At 43.4% G+C, this 23,742-nt stretch overlaps 1 protein-coding gene across 5 annotated transcripts; it reads right to left on the reverse strand.

Moving 5' to 3' along the window:
- LOC133493629 (zinc finger and SCAN domain-containing protein 2-like) lies at nt 1-23,670 on the reverse strand. 5 transcript variants are annotated; one of them, XM_061807219.1, is made up of 4 exons: nt 22,944-23,670; nt 14,897-15,050; nt 5,614-6,006; nt 1-1,385 (listed from the first exon to the last, which is right to left on the reverse strand). In XM_061807219.1, exons 2-4 carry the CDS (start codon nt 15,018-15,020, stop codon nt 376-378), a joined length of 1,527 nt encoding a protein of 508 aa, XP_061663203.1. In that variant the 5' UTR covers nt 15,021-15,050; nt 22,944-23,670; the 3' UTR covers nt 1-375. The 5 variants fall into 5 exon arrangements, with proteins under 5 accessions (XP_061663203.1, XP_061663202.1, XP_061663201.1 ...); XM_061807218.1 differs by lacking the exon at nt 22,944-23,670 and adding an exon at nt 17,146-17,951; XM_061807217.1 differs by lacking the exon at nt 22,944-23,670 and adding an exon at nt 17,084-17,951.
- Between the last annotated feature and the right edge of the window lie 72 nt (nt 23,671-23,742).

Here is a 23,742-nt window from a genome sequence, read left to right on the forward strand (position 1 = left end):
CAGTGGCCCTTTAATTACCAAAAGTGCAGAATAACTTTAAACAAGCAGTAATTAGGGGGTGAAAAAAAGCAACGATTTTTTTCATTTTTACAAAAACACAAAAACAGTGACTCGTAACTCCAGTTGACAAAATCTTTGAAACAAAACAAAAATGCAGAAATGTTAATGGAACAGATCAATATTAAAGTTCACGAGAAAAAAGCTATGCAAAAATGTCAAATCTCTTCAGTGGGGGTGACTCGCCCCTGGAAGTTCTTTTCTTTTGCCAAAGAACTTAACTTGTGTCATTTCTTCGGAGCCATGATTGTGGGTTAATAGTCCTTAATAGGAAGAAAAAAATAAATGTATCTACCGGGACACCTCTGCATACACAATTCACGGGGTGTTCTGGTCCCCATTAACTGCAAAAAATGAGGGATTACTATACTTAGAAGAGAAAGTTTGATCAAAGTGAGCAAGCAAAAGTTTCTTACTAGTGTGTGTTCTTGTGTGTCTTTTTAAATTTCCCTTCACAGAGAATCTTTGGCCACATTCTGAGCAGGGAAAAGGCTTATCACCAGTGTGTGTTATTGTGTGACTCTTTAAGGTTCCCTTCCGAGTGAATCTTTGATCACAAACTGAGCACGCAAAAGGCTTCTCACCAGTGTGGGTTCTTGTGTGTACTTTTAATTTTCCATTTTCAGAGAATCTTTTATCACAAACTGGACATGAAAAAGGTTTCTCACCAGTGTGTGTTCTTGTGTGTCTTTTTAATTTTCCCTTCACAGTGAATCTTTTATCACAAACTGGACATGAAAAAGGTTGCTCACCTGTGTGTGTTCTTATGTGTCTTTTTAGACCTCCCTTGCGAGTGAATCTTTTATCACAAACTGGACATGAAAATGGTTTCTCACCAGTGTGTGTTCTTGTATGCCTTATCAAAGATCCACTCCGAGTGAATCTTTGACCACAAACTGAGCATGCAAAAGTCTTCTCACCTATGTGTATTTTCATGTGTTGTTTGAAATTGGTCAGAGAAGCAAAGGTTTTCTGACATTGAGAACATTTCCAGCATTTGCTGGCATTGTGACATGTCATATCACCTTCCGACTGTTCATCATCATCATTATGAACATCTGTTTGTGATCCTTCACAATGGTCTCCATAACTCAAGCTGTTCAAGCTTGGTGGCGCCGCCTCTCGTCTCATCTCACTTTGACCATCCTCACTGTTCAAATGGACACCAGTGGATGGAACCTGTATGATTTCTTCCTGCTCTTCCTCTTTCACGTGTTGGAATACTTCCTCCTTCTCTTTGATGCATTGTAGCTCTTCACCTTCCTCTTCCTCTTTGATGTGACCAGACACTGACTGCTGCCAGTCTGGATGAAGATATTCACGGACAACTGCAAGACAAAAGACAAACACTAAGTGGTTAAATCTAATTGAATGAATGACTTTTGTTGTGTCATTTACAACAGTAATCAGTTTTGATTGCACTTGAAACACTCCTTTTTCATCACAAAAATTGAGCCGTCTTGATGTAACAATGACAGAAGTGGAGACCCAATCCACTGTACATCTGGTGTGGAAAAAGGAATTTATTCATGGGGTAGTATAAACTCATTTTATATAAAGTTGCGCTTGGGCAGAATTTCACCACCTCTAATTTGACCAGTTCTCTCAGAAATAAAAAAATCTTTAGTTTCTCAACATCACTTTGTAAGAGTTTATATTGCTTTGATATACCGTTGCACACGCACATGAACACAGCAGTACCCCTAAATTATGTTCAGTTTGAAAAGCTGAAAAATTAAAAAAAAGGATGTTGCAGCAGCCTGGTTGAATTTAAGGGCCAGAATACGCACGTAAGAACTCTCTTCTCACTAGACACTTGATCCATCTAATAACAGTTCTTTCTTTCCTTTATCTTTGTTAGCCATTTTCTCTGCTTTGTTGTTTTAGCTTTCGCACCTTCATCAATCACCCAAGAACACAACTTCCTGTTCCATCATGGAAATAAAAACACATCCGGCAATAGGATCTTCAAAACAAAAGCACTCAAACAAAGGGAAATCACAACAAATCAACAACGGATAGTTTCTGCAGTCACCCTTCTGGTGTAGATTTTGGTCTCAAAGGGTTACTTTGAACCCCGTCAAAAGCGCATCTTTCTTTTACATCATCTTTGAGACTCATTTGAGTCTCCCCTATCATCTTGGGAGTGTTTCATGAATGCCTATGACCATGTCACCAGTTTGAAAGTTTCTCTTAGACGTGTGCCATCGTTATCTGAGAGTCATTTTGTGGAAATAGTCTTTCGCCATTTGCCTCTAAACTGCTCTGCCAGGTATTGAACTTGACACCACCTCTTTTGTCCATTAATCCATTTTTTTAGCCGCTTACCCTCACAAGGGTCACGGGAGTGCTGGAGCCTATCCCAGCTGTCACCGGGTAGGAGGCAGGGTCCACCCCAAACTGGTTGCTAGCTAATCGCAGGCTACATGGACACAAACAAGTGTCGCAATCACACCTAGGGGCAATTTAGAGAGTCCAATTAATCTTTTGAGAGAAAACGCACACAGGCACGGGGGGAACAAAATCCAGGCAAAATCTGGATATGTGCCAGCTTTCACAGCCAGACCTGGAAGAAACATCTTTAACCCCGCCCCCGACATCGCTGGTGCTAACATTACAGACTATTTGTTCTAGCTAGCCTAAGATGCCAAAGTGTTGTGCACCAAAATGCAAAAAAAAACAGAAAAAAATGCACCCAAATTTGTCCTCCTTTAATCTCCCATGGCGTCAACCTGACAGGATAAAGCTGTCACAGTTGAGGGTCGTTCATCAGCCGCGGAAATTTTCACGCATCTCACCATTACTGGTTATTAGCCGCTCAGCTATAGCCTCATGCCGGTACTGTATCAGCAACATCTTGTTATAAGGCGGCACGGTGACGTACCTGTAAAGCGTTGGCGTTACAGTTATGAGGAACCCAGTTCAATCCCGGACCTCCCTGTGTGGAGTTTGCATGTTCTCCCCGTGTCTGCATGTGTGTAACCTGCCTCCTGCCTGTTCACAACTGGGATAGGGTCCAGCACTCTCGCGACCCTCTTGCGGCTAAGAAAATGGATAGATGGATATACACAGTGGCTTGTGGAAGAATTCTCCCGCCTTGAACGTTTCAACCTTTCGCCACATTTCAGCCTTCAAACATAAAGATGTAAAATTTTCATTTTTTTGTCAGGAATCAACAAGTGGGACACAATCGTGAAGTGGAATGAAATTAATTGGATATTTTATACTTTTTTAACAAATAAAACACAGAAAAGTAGGGGATGCAATATTATTTAGCCCCTTTACTTTCAGTGCAGCAAACTCCAAAAGTTCAGTGACGATCTCTGAATGATTCAATGTTGACTGATGATGATAAATAGAATCCACCTGTGTGTAATCAAGTCTCCGTATAAGTGCACCTGCTCTGAAATAGTCTCTGGGTTTTGTTTAAAGTGCAGAGAGCATCATGAGGACCAAGAACACACCAGGCAGGTCAGAGATACTGTTGCGGAGAAGTTCAAAGCCGGATTTGGATATAAAAAGATTTCCCAAGCTTGAAACATTTCAAGGAGCACTGTGCAAGCAATCATATTGAAATGGAAGGCGAATCAGACCACTGCAAATCTACCAAGACCCGGCCATCCCTCTAAACTTTCACCTCGAACAAAGAGAAGACTGATCAGAGATGCAGCCAATTGGCTCATGATCACTCTAGATGAACTGCAGAGATCTACAGCTGGGGTGGAGAGTCTGTCCATAGGAGAACAATCAGACGTACACTGCACAAATCTGGCCTCTGTGGAAGAGTGGCAAGAAGAAAGCCATTTCGCAAAGCTATCCATATAGATGAAAGTGGACTTTCCTGAAAGTACAAATGCGAACACCAAAGGTGCAAAGTCCTGCTAGGAGGGTCCGGGGGGCCATGCCCCCCCTGAAAATTTTTGAAAAACTGTATGGCTGTGGTGCATTCTGGCAACATCTGTGAACAAGATTCTGACAAAAATTGAAAGTAAAATATTTAAGTCCTGACCCAAATAAAATTGGGCAGAAGTTCCCACAGGGCCAAGCCCATATTTTTTTGCCCCCCAGGATTTCTAGATTTTTCTTTTTAGATTATCTCTCTCACAGTGGACATGCACCTTCGATGAAAATATCAGACCTCTCCATGATTTCTAAATGGGAAAATTTGCAATATAGCAGGGTGTTTAAATACTTACTGTATTTTCTTCACTGTATTGCACGCCGCTCTTTTCAGTTTTTTTATTTGTTAAAAGTATAAAATATCCAATAAATTCAATTCCATTTCACAATTGTGTCCGACTTGTTGATTTTTGACAAAACGTTTTAATTTTATATCTTAGTGTTTGAAGCCTGAAATGGGGTGCAAGGTTGAAACGTTCAAGTGGCCCGAATACTTTTGCAAGGCACTGTGTGCTGTGTGTTATGTATTCATAGGTTCCTACGTCAGGCGTGATTCTGTATTGTTGAAGAAATAAAGTCCTTGAGTTCTGAGACAAAGAGTTTCATTTCACTATCTAGCTCTGCATTCCCCAACTTCCACCGACTGTAAACATCCTGTATCTTGGTTTATGTTGCGCGACAGAGCTGCTCTCCTATTGGCTATCACGTAGCATCTTCTTAGCATCCCATTGGCTCGGAAGGACGTCACTTTTCCCATGATGCACTTCCTGCATCTTGGTTTGTGTGACGTGATACAGCTGCTCGATTTGACACTTCACTATCACTGAATCATGCAAGCACTAACACATTATCACAAGCTAACGCACATAGGAAAACCTTTTCATTTGTTTTTTGCAAGTTTATTCATATTTCCTCACAATGGGCCCCAAGAAACTTTTGCTCAATATATCAACCTTTATCCTAATCATCATGTCAACCAACTCCTGACTTTTTCTCTCATAGTCCCAAAATTCAAAGTCCCTGCACTCAGTTGTAAGATCTGTGTATTCCACTTCTTGTGCCAATGAATCTGCTTTCCTCCTCTTCTTTGTCTTCGACCCACAGTAGCTGAATATCCACAGACGCCCTGAGGGCTAACGGTGCCAGGTGTTGTTAACCCGGGCCACAACCGATCCGGTATGGTATGGTATTGTATTCTTTAGATAACTGCTCATATTTGTTTGGCCAAGTTTTACGTCGGATGCCCTTCTTGACACAAACCTCTGCATTTTTCCTGGCTTGGGACCGGCCTACAGATTGCACTGGCTTGTGCCTCCATAGGGCTGCATTGTATTATGGTGTGCTTCATTAAATTTCCTTTTTCAGAGTATGTTTTACCACAAACTGAACAAGCAAAAGGTTTCTCACCAGTGTATGTTATTTTGTGTCTTTTTAAGTGTCCCTTCCGTGTGAATTTTTGTCCACAAACCAGTGTGGGTTCGAGTGTATATTTTTAAGTATCCCTTCCAAGAAAACCTCAAACCACAATCTGAACAGGCAAAAGGTTTTCCCCAATGTGTATTCTCATGTGTTGTTTCAAATTGTTCTTTTCATGCAAAGTTTTCCCACACTGAGAACCTTGCCGTCGTTTATTGTCAGGGTGACAAGTCATCTCACCTCCAGACCGTTCGTCGGCGTTCAAAGAGTGAGATGTGTCATCACTGTCTGATAGTGGTGCCAAGGGCCCGTCTACCTGTGATTTTCCACGATAGTCTTTTCCATCACTTTCTCTTTTCATGTGTTGACTTGAGCTGTTACTTTTAATCTCCAGTCCTCCGTCCTCTTCACTTTCATCTTCACACTTCAAATGGACACCATTCAATGGAAACTTGGCTCTCTCCGCCTTCTCCTCCTCTTCCTGGATGACAGAGATGTAGTCATCATGCTCTTCTTTTTTCATGTAAGAGAGTTGCGGCTCCTCGTCTTTGACCCGGGGGAACTCTTCCTCCTCCTGTTCCTCTTTGATGTGGGGAGGCTCTGGTTTCGGCCACACAACATGTTCCGTGAGATCTGGAAGACAAACAAACAATGTTTGATGAAATCTGTAAAAAATAGCTGTAAATAATGTTCAATATTCAGATGGTTCTTCGGGTGGAATGATGTCGGAGTCTGACTACTTGGAGGCCTACGCGCGGGGCTTAAGTTTGTAAACAAAGCCATGGATAGTTCTTCGGACGGGAATGACATTGAGTCTGACGAGGGAGCCGAGCTTCGGCTCACGGCCCGCCGCTGAAGCTCGCATCATTCGAGTCTGAAGAACCATCCGCAGCTCCCGGCCCAGAGGTCCGGGGACCTTTGTTTACGCACTTATGTCCTGCGCGTAGGCCCCTGAGTGGTCAGACTCTGGCGTCATTCCGCCCAAAGAACCATCCAAATATTCAATATTATTTATAGCCAGAGGTTCAAATCTGTATGGAAGTATTCCTCAATCTTCGCCATCAACCGATACCGCTATTTCTTCATCAGATGAGGCTAAATCCAAGAAATCAGCGCTGGGCAAAGTGGAATCGAGCCTTTGGTGCGTTACCTTACATCTCACATCCGCGCACGAAAGTCATGTGACTCGCGAAAATGGCAGCGCCCCTGAAAATTCTCAATTGTCGATAAAAATCTTCTCAAAACACTATTAGAGAGGATTTAACATCACATTGTCAAAATAAAGTACATATTACATGATTTATTGGATACATTGTTCATGACAACCACTGGATTTCCCCTTTAAAGTGTGGCTCCATCACTCTTCGTGTACCGAGGAGCCAACTTGCTGTCTTTTTTTTTCCCCCAATCATAGTTAATGAATGCAAGTTTGTGTAAAACAAGGGGTCATTTATTTAAAGGAGAAATCCAGTGCTTCGAATGAACAGTGTATCCAACAGGTCATGTAATATGTACCCTATTTTGACAATGTGATGCTACATCCTCTCTCATTTAATTGTGATTGTCGACAATTATGAATTTTCAGGGGCGCTGCAATTTTCGCGAGTCACATGATGTACAGGGGCGTATGTGGCGTGTACTGTGCCGTTCCAAACGCTTGATTAGATGGGACACTATTATGCTCAGCGCTGATTTCTGACGAGCGAGCGCCGGCGGCAGGCCGCGAGCCGAGCTTTCAGAGAGGATTTAACATCACATTGTCAAAATAGGGTACATATTGCATGGCCTATTGGATACACTGTTAATGCAAGCACTGGACTTCCCTTTTAAATATTGGCATTTGTATTGAGAAAATCTGAATGGCTCCATCGCTATGTGGGATTTATTCTTGATGAAGAACAGATCCAGCCACCAAGCATTTGTATACATCCAGACTTTTCTACGCTTTCTTCCGTGTAAATCTCGATGACTTACTCACCAGATACATGTGTAGATCCAGTTGCACAAGACAAGCGGAAGCGGGTTGATAGTCCAATTTCTTAACGGCAAAAACATCGACTTCGGCATTAAATGTGGGTCCTCTATACTAAGTGTCTCTCATTTTTCCACGTACCTTTTTTTATTATCACCTTCTAAATGTTTAACGGTGAAGTAAGAATAATTTTATTGTGTTGTTTTTCCATAATTAAAAGATGTTTCGCAATAGCTTCGTATATGTTTCGCAATAGCTTTGTATAACCTAAAAGATCATCGCCATAGCTTTGTATAACCAGCAATGTCATAAAAGAATGTTTGGATAACCAGCAATGTCATAAAAAGATGTTTTGTTATATATGATGTTGAGCAACGCCATCTGTTGGTAACAAAGAATAGTGTGGCGTCAGGCGGGATGAATTGGCCACTCACCCCTCCTTCCGCACACGCTTAGAGTATAAAAGGAGAACTTTGGATACTCTCGGTAGAGTCTGCTGCGGGTTGCGTACGGACGCCCAGCCGGTATTGAAGCTGCTCTACCTGGAGTGTTGGCTCTCCCTCCTATTGGCGCACGGTAAGAGCTGGATATTCTTCTAAGAGCTGGTTGGATATTACTTAGCTTCATACCACGTGATTTGTGCTTGTGCTTGTGTTACCATTTCTGTGTGGGACCAATAAAGTGCCAATTGTTGGTAGCCAGAAGTGTGTCTTGTCTTCATTTCTGAGTGCCTATCTCCGACGAACCTATTAAAATTTGATACCGAACTCCTGAGCGAGGTATCAGAAATGTTTTAAAACAAACGGTATCGGACAAAACTCTGGGCGTCGTGCCATAACACGTATTTTCGTGTTGTCTTCAACCAACTTAGTCTTGAAGAATGGTTTGTTTCACCGGCACTTCCAGCCAGTGATGTGATTTGATGACGTAGGTGCAAGAGCTTTATAGTTGAACACAGATTTAAAAAAAAAAAAAAAACAAAAAAAAACAACCAATCACAAGATGGACCAATGCATCTATTTAAAGGTCAAGTGTCATCCCTATAAACATTCTAAAATATATATTGTAGTGAAAAATACACAACATTATTCACTTCAATGTCTATACGAAAAAATAAATATGAGCGGAGAGCGCGTCATCCATGTCCAAAGTTGCAGAAGCGTCATTCTACGACATCCAAGTGGTCGCCATATTGGCTACATCCCCTGTCCGTGACATCACCCCGGACATTCGCCAATGAAAACACGCGGTGGACCCCTCTATGGGAGACGAACACACCGCTTCTGACACAGAAGCTCTTTTCGAAGAAGAGAACATCACACAACCGAGTGAAGTTACCGGGGCAAATATTACCCTATTGTTTCATGCTATATTCAGATGGTATGCGATCACGGCCATACAGCCTCCCTGTCCAATCCACTTCTGTGGCGGAGATGAACCAAATACACACATTAATCAATCTACGTTTTGTCACATTTTCGTTTGTTGGTGTACCATGAGATTTTTTTTTATTGTAAAATGTATGCCTAGGCTCCATAAATATTGGAAATCACCGCTTTGGTCAGATCACGTATTCTCTCATCATTCAGGTTACACCAACATTACAGCGATAATGCATGCTAACTGAAGTAGTTAAATAACGACATACATAATATAAATAAATTTGCAGTTAATAACATTGACAGTAATTAAATGACTTATTAAATAACTTTCTCACGCAGAATCTTTAGAGCACCATTTGACAGAACGGCAGCATGTTTCCATACAAACGCTAACACTAGCTTGCTAGGCTACGTAAAATTTAGTTGCCTGCTTGCGAGCTCGATCGTATTAAAAGTATGTGAGTATATCCCAAATAAGCCTGACACATCCCTACCCTCTCCCACTTTCTTCTGATAATACAGTCAGCTCTATTCATTCGTGCTGTTGTCATCATGGTAATGAGTCAATATGAAAGCATTTGAGGTGACAAAACTGCTCAATGATCATAAAAAAATGCGGTGGAGTAGTATCGGTATATAAAATTTTATTGCAGTAGTTTGACATCGTTACAATCGTGACAGCAAATTTGTCGTGGAGTCTGTAGCATTACATCTTTGTCTTTGTCTGTCCCACGCCTCTAACTTTTTTTTTTTTTTTAAAATAACTATTGGCTGTCACATCCAGTGGCCTCCATAATTACTGGCAACCCCAGTTAAGATGTGTTAAAAGCCTTAAAATAAATTCTGTGTTTATTGCAGAAGAATACTGTCAGACTGAAAATTTTAGGAAATTGTAACCTTCAAATCAAATGAATTATAAGAAAATAAAAAAAAATCCCTGACTAAAAAACATTTTTTTCATTAAATCACCTGTTCCACAATTATTTGCACCCTTAACAATTCCCAGGAAATAAATATATAATTGAAGCATTTCTGTCATTTCTACAGTAATTTACAAAGTTTACCAGACTATGTAGGAACATTTAATTAGTAATTCATCACTTCCTGTTTCCCTTGGGTATAAATATGACGTGACACAGAGGCCATTTCTCTTATCCACTCTTAAACATGGGAAAGACAAAGGAACACAGCATACAAGTGAGGCAGATGTGCGTCGACCTTCACAGGTCAGGTAGAGGCTACAAGAAGATTGCCACTCAACTGCAGCTGCCCATATCCACTGTGAGAGGAATAATAAAGAAGTTCAAAACAACTGGAACAGTGGTAAACAAGCCTGGACGAGGACCCGTTTATTTTGCCACCATGTACAGCGAGGAGGATCGTAAGAGAAATCAAAAGATCTCCAAAGCTCACTGTTACAGAATTACAACAAATGGTAGCATCCAGGGGTCACAAAGTCTCCAAATCAACCATCAGGCGCCGTCTACACCCCAACAAGCTGTTTGGGAGGCATGCACGGAGAAAACCTTTCCTCACTCACAATCATAAACGCAAATGTCTGGAGTTCGCCAAGCGGTATTGATGCTTCAACTGGGACCGTGTGCTTCGGTCAGATGACACCGATATTGAGCTTTTTGGCAAAAAACACTAAGTGGGTCTGGTGTGCCACAAAAGATGCGCATGCTGAAAAGGCCAAATCTACACAGAAATGGTTTACCAGACACAAAATCAAGCTCCTCCCATGGCCGTCTCAGTCCCCAGACCTCAACCCCAATGAAAAACTGTGGGGTGAGCTGAAGAGGAGAATACAGAGGAGAGGACCCAGGTCTCTGGATGATTTAGAGAGATTCTGCCAAGAGAAATGGCTGAAGATCCCTCTTTCTGTCTTTTCCCACCTTGTGAAACATTATAGGAGATTAGGTGCTGTTTTGTTGGCAAAAGGGGGTTGTACAAAGTATTAACACCGGGAGTGCTAATGATTGTGACACACATTATTTGATGTCAAATAATTATTTCTTTATGTGGGATTTTTTCTCCACTGAATAAATGCACTTGTATTGAAGGTTGGATTTTTCTTTTTTTTTCCCATTAAGGTCCCATATTATTTAGAAAAAAAATAGAAGCTAAAAAAACACATCTTAACCAGGGGCACTGTATTTACAAAAGACACAAAAAATACCAAATACTACGATGTAACTTTTTTGGGGGAGATTCTGATTTACTGCGCACGGAGTTAACGTCTTTTGTGGAGCCGATCAATGACGTCATTGATCAGAACGGCGAATGACAAAACTGATCAAAAAGTCTATAAATAAGAAATATAACTGATTAATGAAAGTAGCCAGCGACATTTAGATCACTAATCAAGTAAAAGTACTGTTACTTCTTCGCAGGAAAAGTATTTTGTCTGGTCTCCAAAATTGCTGCGACATATCCAAAGCAGGCCCTGAGCGTAGGGACTAAACTTTCTATAGAGCTCGTGCACGTGACGTCACAGTTTGCATGGTGCCATATTGCCAGTCAAACCTCGGTGCTCTAGAGTGTAGCACCGTTGAACCGGAGCAGATTTTTCAAATTGCCCGAGACCTGTTGTGCTGTTGGTTGTCACACAAGACGACACAGTTATTCAAAGATATCTTTCTACAGAATACCAGTTGAAAAGACCAGAAAAGATCGATGGGTTGCCGGTCCAACAAAGCTGCACGGGCGTTGCTGAACCGGAGCACATTTTTCCCAATACACAAGACCCATTTTGGTGTTGGTTGTCACAATAGATGAGACAATTCTTCAAAGAGATCATTCCATGGAATATCAGCTGAAAAGATGAGAAAAGATCGATGGATTTTGGCAATTCAACGGGACGGATGGTGACCAACGAAATACACACGCATCTGTAGCGATCATAACATTTCAGATCGGAATTATTCTTGTCAATCTCAAATAAGTATTTATAATGCCAAATTGACTCATTTGAGAACCATGCGTATTTAAAGAAAAAATGTGTCGGAGAGAAGTTTACAGAGGTTGTGTGGCCGCAATATGCTTCCGTGTACGGAGGAGACGACTCCCTGTCCTAATTTTTTTTCCAGTCATAGTTAATGAATGCAAGTTTGTGTAAAACCAGGGGTCATGTATTTAAATATTGGTATTTGAATTGAAAAAAAAAAAAAAAATCAGAATCTGAGACTTTTACACAATTTCAAACTTTTCTGTGTAAATCTCGACAACTTATTCACCAGATACATATCCAGTTGTCCAAGAAAAGCAGAAGCGAATTAACAGCCCACTTTCTTATTGGCGAAAACATCGACTTCGATGTTAAATATGGGTCCTCTTTGCCAAGGGTCTCTCCATCTACCTTCGTTTATTATCACCTTCTAAATGCTGAATGTATCAGACAAAACTCTGGGTGTCGTGCTATAAGATATTTTCGTTTCATCTCAACGGAATTAACTGTCAATAATGCTTTGTTAGACCAGCAATATGGCGATGTCACGTGATTTTATGACATAGGTGCACGAGCTCTATATTTGTCCGCTGCAGAGTAACATTCAGCGAAGACATTTGTGGGTGGCTGGATCTAGTTCCCAACGTTCAAGGAGTACAATACAGTCCTGCCACACCAGGAAAATTCATCCGATCTACACAGTTCACAGAAATAGCCTACAGTGGTACTTCTACTTACAAACGTCTCGAGTCAGGAAAAATTCAGGTTACGAAAGGCCTCATTAGAAAAATATTATCTCTAGTTACGGAGGAAATTCAGGATAACAAAGGGGGAAAAAAATGACCGCTGGAATCCCCAAATTCCATCTAACGTAAACAACATCTATCTTGGTTTGTGTGGCGCGATCGAGCTGGTCTCCCATTGGCTATCGCCATAGAATCTCACTGGCATCCCATTGGCGAGGAGGGACATCAATCTTTACCCATAATGCACTTCCTGTATCTTAGTTTGTGTGGCACAAAACAGCTGATCTCCCATTGGCTATCGCCCTAGCATTCCTGGCATCCCATTGGCTAGAAGGGATGTCAATCTTAAACCACAATGCTTTTCATTTCGCTTGTACACTGTCACCGAATCATACCACCACGCGTTGGAAAAGTACAACTTTTTCGTGAGTTTTTTGTTTGTTTTTTGCAAGTTTATCCATCTTCACCATGGGCCCCAAGAAACTTTAGGGGATTTAAGTTGTGTGCGTGCGTACATTTGTACATAAATTTTCTCTCGGCTGTCAAACGTGTGCCCATCCTCCATTCCCCACAATGCCTTTTGCTTGTCATTCACCATTCTCTCCGCATAATGGCACAACAAAGGTAAATGAACATTTCTAATATTTTTTACATTATATACTTTGAATGCTTATTTTTGGCGGGTCGGGGGGCTTGGAACGGATTAGGCTATTTACATATAAAATGCACATCTACTTATGAAAAAGTCACGTTACGAAAAGACTTCTGGAACCGATTAATTTCTTCAGTAGATGTATTGACAAAATACTTTTATTATAATTAAATTGATATTCAGAATCCACTCATCCAATTTTGAGCAGCTTATCCTCACAAGGGTCACGCGAGTGCCAGGGCCTATCTGCACAGTTTTTGTTCATTAATTCTATTGGAGTATTTTCTTATTTGACATAGTTCACATTATTTGACCTATTTACATAAATATTGACTGAATACCTTTATTCCAATTACTAGTAAAAGCTTCTCAAAATACAGAATTTAATGCATTTTCAATGAGACCAAGTTGAGAATTATGTTATTATAAATGGTGCTGCCCTCTGATACAATTCTGGGTGCACAGTGGCACAATACTGTAAATGGACATTTTTATTATTCTTTACATTATGTACTTTGAATGCTTAGGTGGCATGGTGGATGAGCTGGTAAAGTGATGGCCTCAACGTTCCGAGGACCCGGGTTTGATCCCGGACCCGCCTGTGTGGAGTTTGCATGTTCTCTCTGTACCTGACTCCAGTTTTCTCCCACATCCCAAAAACATGCAACATTAATTGGACACTAAATTGCCCTTAGCTGTGATTGTGAGTGTGGCTCTTTGTCTCTATGTGCCCTGCGATTGGCTGGCAAACAGTTCCGGGTGTACCCCGCCTCCTGCCCGTTGACAGCAGGGATAGGCTCCAGCACTCCCAACAACCCTCGTGAGGATAGGTGGAAAGAAAATGGATGGACTTTAAATGCTTATTTTTTGGCGGATCGGGAGGCTTGGAATGGATTAGGGTATATAAGCTTCACACGTCATCATTTCCGGGTTTTGCCCAAATAAAGAGTTTGGTCACCGGGTTTGTGTAAAAGCCCCCCAACCTCCGTTATCCCACACAGGTCTCGGCATATTTCATCCAGTCACTACCATTTACACTTTATAAAGGCTCGGATCGTGAAAGGTCAATTTTTTTTTCCATTAAAATAAAGTAAATCAATGGTTTTAGTTATTAATTTCACTATTCCGAATATATAGCAGTGCTCATATTATGGGAATATCCAGTAAGAGTCCTTCTGCTGTTCAGGACCTATTCAAGTCTAACCGTGCCTTGATTGAAGTCCTTGACAGAAATTGTCTGGATCACATTGTGATTCTGATGCAATGAAGTCAAAATACAGTATAACATCTACTTACAAAATGAACCATTTCTGGAAAACGTTGCATAACGTGATTTATTTAGAAGTAAAAGCGCATTTTATATGTAAATAGCCTAATCCATTCCAAGTCCCCCCGACCTGCCCAAAATAAGCAATCAAAGTACAGAATGTAATTAATTTTCAAAGATTATGTTCTATTAGATTTGGTGTTGGGTGACTATGTGAAGAGAGTGGAGAGTGACAAGCAAAAGGCATTGTGGGAGATGGAGGAGGGGGCACACGTTTGACAGCAGAGAGAAAATTTACATACGGGTGTACACACACAATTTAATTCCACTAAAGTTTCTTGGGGCCCTGAGTGAAGATGGATAATCTTGCAAAAAACACAAACAAAAAAGTTGTACTTTTCCAATATGTGCTAGCGCAATTCAGTGACAGTCAAGTGTACAGAAACGAAAAGCATCATGGTAAAGAGTGATGTCCCTACTAGCCAATGGGATGCCAGGAAAATGCTTCAGCGATAGCCAATGGGAGAGCAGCTCTATAATGTGAGTTGTGTACTAACCTGCTTTGAATTGCACTATTTGAGGCTGCAGAGTGAACACAGGATCATCAGGTAGTTGTGGCTCCTTCTCGTCTTTAAGACCACAAAGTTCATACTCGTATGCTGCGGTACTTCTTGCACACATTTTCACACGACGATCTCAAGACTTCACGATCTAGGTTGGAGAGATGACAAAAGCAAGTGGAAGTTAGATGTGAAATTATTGGATTGAGATTCAGTTTTGAATATCATCTGTGGAACAGTACTTTGGTTAAATTGCCAAAGAGGCAAAGTGGTAGATGTAACTACTGTCAACAAGAAAAAAACAGTAGAAAAATTAATTATGCTTTGTAGGTATGTTACTAAAAAATGCAATATTACAATGTCAACATTGTCAAGGGATGGGAATTTATTTTTGTTTGTAAACATGAGCCTCAAAGGGAAAATGTAAGCAAAATGAAAGAAGGTATTAATTAGGTCATGAGGAGTGAGTTAATTTTAATTAAACAATGGCACAGGTTCGTGTGAGTGTGGCATTGACAAGATTATTAAACATATTATTGTCAAAGGTATAGACTGTTTTCGACCGCGTGACTACAGCCGGGGTACCAGGCCACATTGGATGGGGTTTAACTCTACTGATGCGCTGTTCACTCTCTTTTGCATACAGACCGGAGTTACACAAATGTTCATACGGCTGTGAAAAGTGACGCATGATGGCTAAAAAGACTTTGGAAAGTTATCGGGCCTCATTAGATGTTGTTTCAAGAAACCGTTACTGGAAAAAGTGTGCTTTGATTGACAATATCGACCCGTATGCCTCGGCGAAACACAAATAGAGCAACAATTTCGAACCTTGGGCGTCGGTAAGCTATCCAGACACCGTCAACTATCTCCTCTTCTCGACAAGTGTCTATACCACGGACCAACTAAAGAATTATAAAGGTCTGGAATCCTACAACCAAGTAATCAATGGCTGGGTTTGAAATGCGGCGGTATCCGTTGTAAGCAACCTGTCTCCGCACTGCGAAGGTTAGTGTACCGCACAATGCAATTTAAATATGTAACGCGTTATTACAGTCAGCGTTGCGTTAAATTATGTTGATTATACCAACGAAAGAGGCGTAGATTATTATTTTCGTTACAGAGAGGGAATGAGAGAGAGGTTCGACCGGGACGTGTCCCAAGTGCAGCCCGCACCTTTTTCTCCACTTCCACAGTTACATTTTTAACTCAACTCACAAAACAACTAGCACTGAAAATGTCTGGGTGCGACCCCCTTTGGGCACGATTTTTTTTTTTTATAAAACACACTGTTAAAGGGTTACCAATTGTTACTTCTAACAGTGTAAATACAGGGTAATAATAATATTTTTAAAATTTAAAATAAGAGTCCAAACAACCAAATAATTTTGCCAAACTTCAGACATAAAAATTTAAACAGTGAAATTTATATCAAATAGGCTACTGCACTTTCGGCTTGTCCCATTAGGGGTCGCCACAGTGTGTCATCTCAGATGAACGCACATATTTGTTTGTCACAATTTTTACGCCAGATGCCCTTCCTGACGCAACCCTTATCGGGGAGTGGAAGCCCCAGTGGGATACGAACCCACAACCCCTCGTTTACCAAACCAATGCTCTAACGACTGAGCTATACGCTACGGTTTATTTACGCGAATTCACCAAACCAAGATGGCGCCCGCGTTCCAAATCCGAAGGTGTGGAACATCAGTCGAAAATAGGCTATTAACTAGAGGGCGGCTAAAAGATAAGAGGTTCCAGCGATTATCGTAAAAAAATATTGTTCACAAGAAATTCCAGTTTTTGAATGCAACAAGACTGATAGCATCTCGCTACATATATATGTATGTTTTTGCTTGTTTTACTCCCGAGTGATATACGTATCGTATGTACAAGCCTACTCTGATCCACACTCGATCGTTTGAGCAGACGCCACCACTGAAAAAGGCCCTTTTCAATATGCAAAAATAATACTATTCAATCATTTTTCTACCATCACGGTTCACGGTTTTAGTCACAAATTTCCCAAGGATATCGTTTGAGGCGCTCACACAAAACAAACCTGACGGAGAGAAAATCTGGTCCGCTTTTAGCAAGGCTAAGAAGCTTTAACGTTCACTGAAACTATTTCAACCAGACAATAAAAATAAACACTATATTTTAGTTCAGCAATCTTTGACATACTTACTGCGACGGAGATTCAGCACGTTTGATACAAATTGGAGAAAATATAGTGAATTGCGTACAGTTAAGAAAACTTGATCATCCTCTTCTTCTTCCTGTCTTTTACCGGTTGACAAAGCTACTTTATGGTGCATTACCCCCATCAACTGGGCCGGAGTGTGCACTTGGACAGTTGCGGTAGAATCGATGCGAGAGAACCAATACTTTACACTGTACTGAGACTAATGGAATTGTCACCATTAGCCTCAAGCCAATCTTAACGTTTGCACCGTCAAGCAACACCAAACAAGCCAAATAGCGAAGAGGTTACTGCAATTCCGGTCTCTTTTTTGTGAGAAACTGAATCGGATATAACAGGCTTTCTTTTTTGATATTCGTACGTAACTGTTGTGCTCCAATGAAAGGAGTATTCTGTCTCACTGACATTAAGTTGTAATCCTCTTTATCATATTTGGAAAAATCTTTTTTTTTTTTTTGTCCTGTTCAGCTGTTAAGTCAAATTGAATGGAGGATTTGGATCTCTTATCCCTGAATACTTTTACTGTGTCACTGTGGATAGATCCACCAGAGCAACCCAGTGGACATCCCACACCGAGTGACCCAGGGAAGTCCGCCGGCCCCAACAAGGCGCCCCGTCAACTGGGTGGGACCAATATATTTAGGCATGTTTTGGGATGAAGGAGGAAACCAGAGTGCCTGCAAAAAAAAAAAAAAAAAAAAAAAAAACACGCAGGCACGGAAGGACATGCAAACTCCACACATATAACATACTATACAGTACATTATAGAGATATAGATACACACGTACAGACCATCAATATATTTTAAGAGCCACTGTCAAACCCAGGTCATCAGAACTGTGAGGCATACACCATTTCACATACACACCTTGTCAGGAGCAGAACAACGGGGTGGAACCCAAATGCAAACAATCCGAGACAAGGACGTGGTTTAGACGGAGAGTTTAATCCAGGTGGAGTTCGATACACATGGAGGCAGTCCAAAAAAACGACAGTACAAAAACGCGAGGCAGCTGGCAAGGTCCAAAAAAAGAAAAAAAACCATGAAGAAGTCACACACTTCATGGGGGAAAAAAAATCGAATACAAGAGATGACTCTTGGGCAGGCGGCATGGTGGTGAAGTAGGAGCACATTTGCCTCGCAGTTCTGAAGACCGGGGTTCAAATCCCATCCCTGCCTGTGTGGAGTTTGCAAGTTCTCTCGTGCCTGTGTGGGTTTTCATCGGCACTCTGGTTTCATCCCATATCCCCAAAACATGCAACATTAATTGGATACTCTAAATTTCCCCTAAGTGTGATTGCGAGTGTGACTGTTGTCAGTCTCAATGTGTAGTTCCCGTTGACAGCTGGGATAGGCTCCAGCACTCCCGTGACGCTTATGAGGATAAGCGGCTCAGAAAATGGATGGACGGATGGATGGTTCAACTATCTTAGTTGGGCTGAAGATGGGGAAGACTGCAGACTTGAAAACAGCTCAGAAGTCCACCATTGGTCCCCTCCACTGATCTAAAAATAAAAAAGACTGGATAGCGGATACACATCGAGCGGTATATCAATTGGTTGAAGCCAGTTGGCTGCCATCCTGGTACTCCCAAAATGTATGGAGGACATGGTTGACAGATTGGATTATGCCAGGGTTTTTCTTAAGGTTTGGCATGTAGAATTAAAACTGGTTGTTTGAGCTTGACATTTTTTCAGTACTGGTAACATGGACGATTTTTAATACGACTTGGTAAGTCAAAAAAGGCCAAGTGCAAAAGAAAGACGGATTGTAGCGCGAAAAAAAGAGTCGGAGGCAGAGTGTTGAACACAGGAGCAAACCTTGTTTTAATGCAGACATTCAACAGAGTGAACCCATTACGGTGGGAACTCCCTACCCCCTAACTCCGGAAGTGCAACCACGAATAACGTCCGTGCGGAACCTCGTAACCTAACTCGAGGTCCCGTAGGTGAATTATGTAAACTACCACACAAGGCCCCCAGAATTCACCCATAGTCAAAATCCCTGTGCCGTGGAGGGACGATGGCCCGACCCCGGTGGGTGTGCACTGCAGGGGCTGAGGAGGTGCGGGGCCGCACAGTCCATTGAGTCAAGGGGCCAGGGTCCTGATGGGGTGCCCCGGTGCAGGGGGAGGGCCAACCCCAAAGGACAACGACATCAGTCCTTCCTTGGGGTCACACCTGAGTTGCATGTGCATGACCCACGGAAGCTTATCCAACCAGTTGCCGTCCGTCACGCAGGGCTGCTTTTATGGAGCGGTGGAACCACTCACAGAGACCATTCGCCTGGGGTGATAGGCGGTACTGCGGATTAACTTGACCCCAAAACTCTCAGCGACTGCGTTCCAGAGTTCAGAGGTAAACTGAGGGCCACGGTCGGAGGAGAGGTCAGACGGCTTGCCCAAGCGTGCAACCCACGTGCCGATGAAGGCCCGGGCCACGTCCGATGACGTCGTCGAGGAGAGGGGAACATCTTCAGCCCAGCAGGTCGTCCTGTCCACCATGGTGAGCAAGTAGGTGAAACCGTGCGAGGGAGGAAGCGGATCCACCAAGTCGACGTTGATATGGTCGAACCTCCTCTCGGGGACAGTGAAGGACTCCAAGGGGGCTTTTGCGTGGCGATGCACCTGAGCATGCTGACAAGCCACGCACGAGTCGACCCAGATGCACAGTGCCGACGACTGCCCTAGAGAGTCAGTCTGCGATCACATTGGATTTGCCAGCAATGTGTAGGATGTCCGTAGTGTACTCGGAGATGAACGACAGTTGATGTTGCTGGCGGGTGGACCACGGCTCAGCCACCTTGGACATGGTGAAAGTGAGGGGTTCGTGGTCCACATATGCCATGAACTCACGACCTTCCAGTAGGGAACGGAAGTGGCGGATCGCCAGCCAGAGGTCAAGGAGCTCCCCATTGAATGTGCTGTATTTGCGTTCCCTGGGGACCAGCTGACAAATGAAAAAGGCAAGCGGTTCCCAGGCGCTGGTGATCCACTGTTTGAATATGGCCCCAACTGCGTAGTTCGACACGTCAGTAGTGAGAGCGACAGGGGCCCTGGGGGATGGGTGGGCCAGCATAGTGGCCCGGCTCAGCGCGGCCTTCGTGGCCCCGAAGGCTTCCACCCTCTCGCCCTCATACAGTGGGCGCATGGTGTGGGCTACCCGGCGGATGAACCGGTGATAGAAAGTCACCATCCCCAGAAACTCCCAGGTTCTCCGAGCTGAGCAAGGTTGGGGAAAAGCGGAGACGGCCTCCACCTTTGACAAAAGGGGGGCGCTGCCGTTTTTGCCGAGGAGGTGCCCGAGGAACTGGATGGAGGGCACCTCGAAAACACACTTCGCCGGGTTGATGATCATGCCATGCCGCTCGAGTCTCGCGAAGAGCTCCCTGAGGTGCTTCAGATGTTCTTCCTCCGAGGAGCTGGCGACGAGGATGTTGTCCCAATAAACGAACACAAAGGGGAAGTCTCTGAGCACCAAATCCATTAAGCATTGGAAAGACTGGGCCGCGTTTTTGAATCCAAACGGCATCCTCAGAAACTCGAATAGGCCAAACGGTGTGACTACAGCCGTCTTGGAAATGTCTGAGGGGTGCACGGGGACTTGGTGATAACCACGAACCAGGTCAACCTTGGAGAACAGGATTTTGCCCGCCAGGTGGGCCGAGAAGTCCTGAATGTGGGGACAGGGTAGCGGTCGGGTGTAGTGCCGTCGTTAAGGCGGCGGTAGTCACCACATGGTCAGCACCCACCCTCTGGTCTAGGGTGTGTAGCGGCAAGGCCCACGCGCTATCCGAGCGGCGGACGATGCCCAGGCGCCCCATGTTGGCAAACTCGAACTTAGCGACTGCTAGCTTCTGGGGGTCGAGGTGTCGGGCTCGAGCGTGAATCGGGGGGCCCTTGGTCTCGATGTGGTGCTCGACCCCATGTTTAGTAACGGTAGAGGGGAAAGTGGGCTGTGTAAAGGCAGGGAACTCACCAAGGAGGAGCTGATACTTGGTGCCCTCTGAGAGTGAACTGGAGAGACCGCCATAAGACGCCTCATTGCGAACACAGGCAACCGAGGCGAAAGTCAGTGCGTCCACCAGACGGCCCTTCTTCACGTCCACCAGCAGCCCGTGGGCATAAAAAAAAAAAAAAATCAGGGCCGAGGAGAGAGAATGAGACATCGGCAGTGACAAAGTCCCATGTAAAGCATCGACCCCCGAAACACAAGTCCACAATCTTTATGCCATACGTGCGCATAGGGGAGCCATTAGCAGACAGCAGGGGCAGGCCCTGAGTCCCGCCAGCAGCGTCATCCGCAGTGGCGGTCAGGACCCTCCTCTGGGCGCCGGTGTCGGAAAGGAATTTGCGCCCGGAAAGGGTGTCCATGACGAAGTGCAGCCCGTTTTTCGCGCCCACGCCCACGGTTGCTACGGAGCGCAGGCTTTGGCGTTTCCCACCGCGGCATAGTTACAAGGGGCACGGCACCTCTTCGCTTTCGCGCCAAAACGGGCATGGAAGTAGCACAAGCCTGGTCCAGCGCAGCTGTCGGTGGCGATGGGGCCCCTGCTGGATGGCACCCCTGCGCCCGGGAGCGAGTAACTGCGCGTCGGGGCCAGCACCTCAGGGGAGAAGTGCTGGGTGGCCAGGAAGAAATGGTCGGCCTCCTTAGCCAGGGAACGGGGCTCAGTGATAGTACTGTTAGCGAGCACTGTCTGGACATGCAGTGGCAAATGTCTGAGAAACAGTTCCATGAAAAGGAAGTTGGGCTCCTCCCCGCCCAGCAGGTTTAGTATCATTTCCATGAGTTCAGAAGGTTTGCTGTCCCCCAGTTCATTAATAGCCAAAAGATCGGGCTTGATCAGGCCGTGAAAGCTTGAAAACATTGTGGAAGTGAGCCTTGAGCCCAGCATATTTACCTCGGGCCGGGAGAGATGTGATGAAACTCATTGCTCTGGCCACCATTGAGCTCTCGAGGGCTGGGACAACGTGGTAATAGTGCGCGGTATCATCCGAGATCCCGTGGAGAGTGAATTGAGCTGCCGCGGACGTCTCCCAAAACTCCGGCATTTTGAAGATGGCGGTTGCCATGTTCGGTTCAGTCTTGGAAACGCCGGGACTGACGTCGGGGTCACCAATGTCGTGCGGAAGAAAAGGAGTCGGAGGCGGAGTGTTGAACACAGGAGCAAACTTCGTTTTAATGTAGACATCAACAGATTGAACCCATTACAGCAGGAATTCTCTACCCCCTAACTCTGTAAGTGCAACTACCAATAACATCCGTGCGGAACCTCGTAACCTAACTTGAGGATTATGTAAACCACCACAGTTTAAACACCGTGACCACCAAGAAACCTTGCATATTACCTAGGGCCCGATTTTTGTGACATGTTAACATTTCCTAAAATACGCTGTGAAGCACTATGATCAAAACATAGCAAAAAACTAAGCATTTTTTTTGTCATTAAAACATTAAATTTTAAGTCAATCAGTTAGCTATATTTTTTTTAAAATAAGGACTCGCTATGGGAAAATTCGTATTAAACGCATTGTTCATTTGTTGTCTCTGCGACGTCCTATTTCAGACAGAAAATTCAAACCTGTTTCCTCGCTTTTGAAACTCAAATTCAATTTGTAGAGTTCTGTATTATGGAATTCATCAACAAATTTCACAGAAAATGTGTTTTCTTGCTTATCCACTGATGAAGTTTGGGAAAATATTTACATTGTTTCGGCCTTCAAAGGTGAAGCAGAGAGTGAACAGTGAACAACAACAAAACTTTGTTCAAGTGAATTAAGCTCATCGGAAAAACCCTTTACAAACAAACTTTAATAGTGTCAATCTTTGTAACTTACCTGTGGAATGTTTTCTCACAGCCACAAAACTGGCGATTAACGCACTGAATGGTTGTTTTGGGAGTATCAAGATGGCGGATGGCGACTGCAGTTTTGGTGGCCAATGAGCCATCCAGTCTTTTTTTTTCTTTTTTTCAGTGGTCCCCACGCTTTCCAGCTGCGGCACCATGACGGGCAGGAGGGGCGGTCTACCTGAAATTGTGTTCTTTCGTTTGCAAACATTTCTTTCAAAAGAACAAGCGTTCGAGTCAATGACGTAGAATATAATAATATAAATGATAATATAAAATTCAAACTATGTCACTGGTTCGAGTTGACTGGGACAGGAAATGGAACCATTCTGTGCAGTCTCTAAGTGTCACTTATGGTACGTAGCTCTTGCGGTGCAGTAGATCCGGTCAATTTCCAGAAAAAAAATACACTGACACGCAAATTTCAATACAACAAAAAGGATAAAAATTGGTCATTCTTTCACTATGGTTGGATTATAGCAGAGGTTAATGTAATTATTTTAAACCCAGAGCATTGACGTCACTGTTAGCTGAAGATTTCCTCTCATTTTGAGGGGACGGGTGATTTGACTTCAGTGGCTCGCTGAAATATTTAAAATGTAAGTGATCCTGGCTAATCTTTTTCCTTCTCGCCATGCGGGACTAGGTTCAATCAGCTACAGTTAGTTTTCCTGAATTTGGACCGAATGTTGTGAATCATCGACATGGGATACCCGTGATCTCTACTTTAGTGGATTAAAACATCACCTGTGCAATCTTCGTGTCCGGTTGGAGTTGTTACGTGCATG

This window comes from Syngnathoides biaculeatus, chromosome 20 (genome assembly GCF_019802595.1).
Source record: "Syngnathoides biaculeatus isolate LvHL_M chromosome 20, ASM1980259v1, whole genome shotgun sequence".
Taxonomy (NCBI): Eukaryota; Metazoa; Chordata; class Actinopteri; order Syngnathiformes; family Syngnathidae; genus Syngnathoides; species Syngnathoides biaculeatus.

Bases quoted from the DNA above. Each gene is read 5' to 3' on its own strand.
- LOC133493629 (XM_061807219.1), bottom strand. From the start codon at position 15,020: ATGTGTGCAAGAAGTACCGCAGCATACGAGTATGAACTTTGTGGTCTT. The intron at 6,007-14,896 runs GTTAGTACACAA...TTTGTCTTCCAG, and splicing joins AATAGTGCAATTCAAAGCAG to ATCTCACGGAACATGTTGTG. The intron at 1,386-5,613 runs GTGAGATGACTT...TTTGTCTTGCAG, and splicing joins CGCCGACGAACGGTCTGGAG to TTGTCCGTGAATATCTTCAT.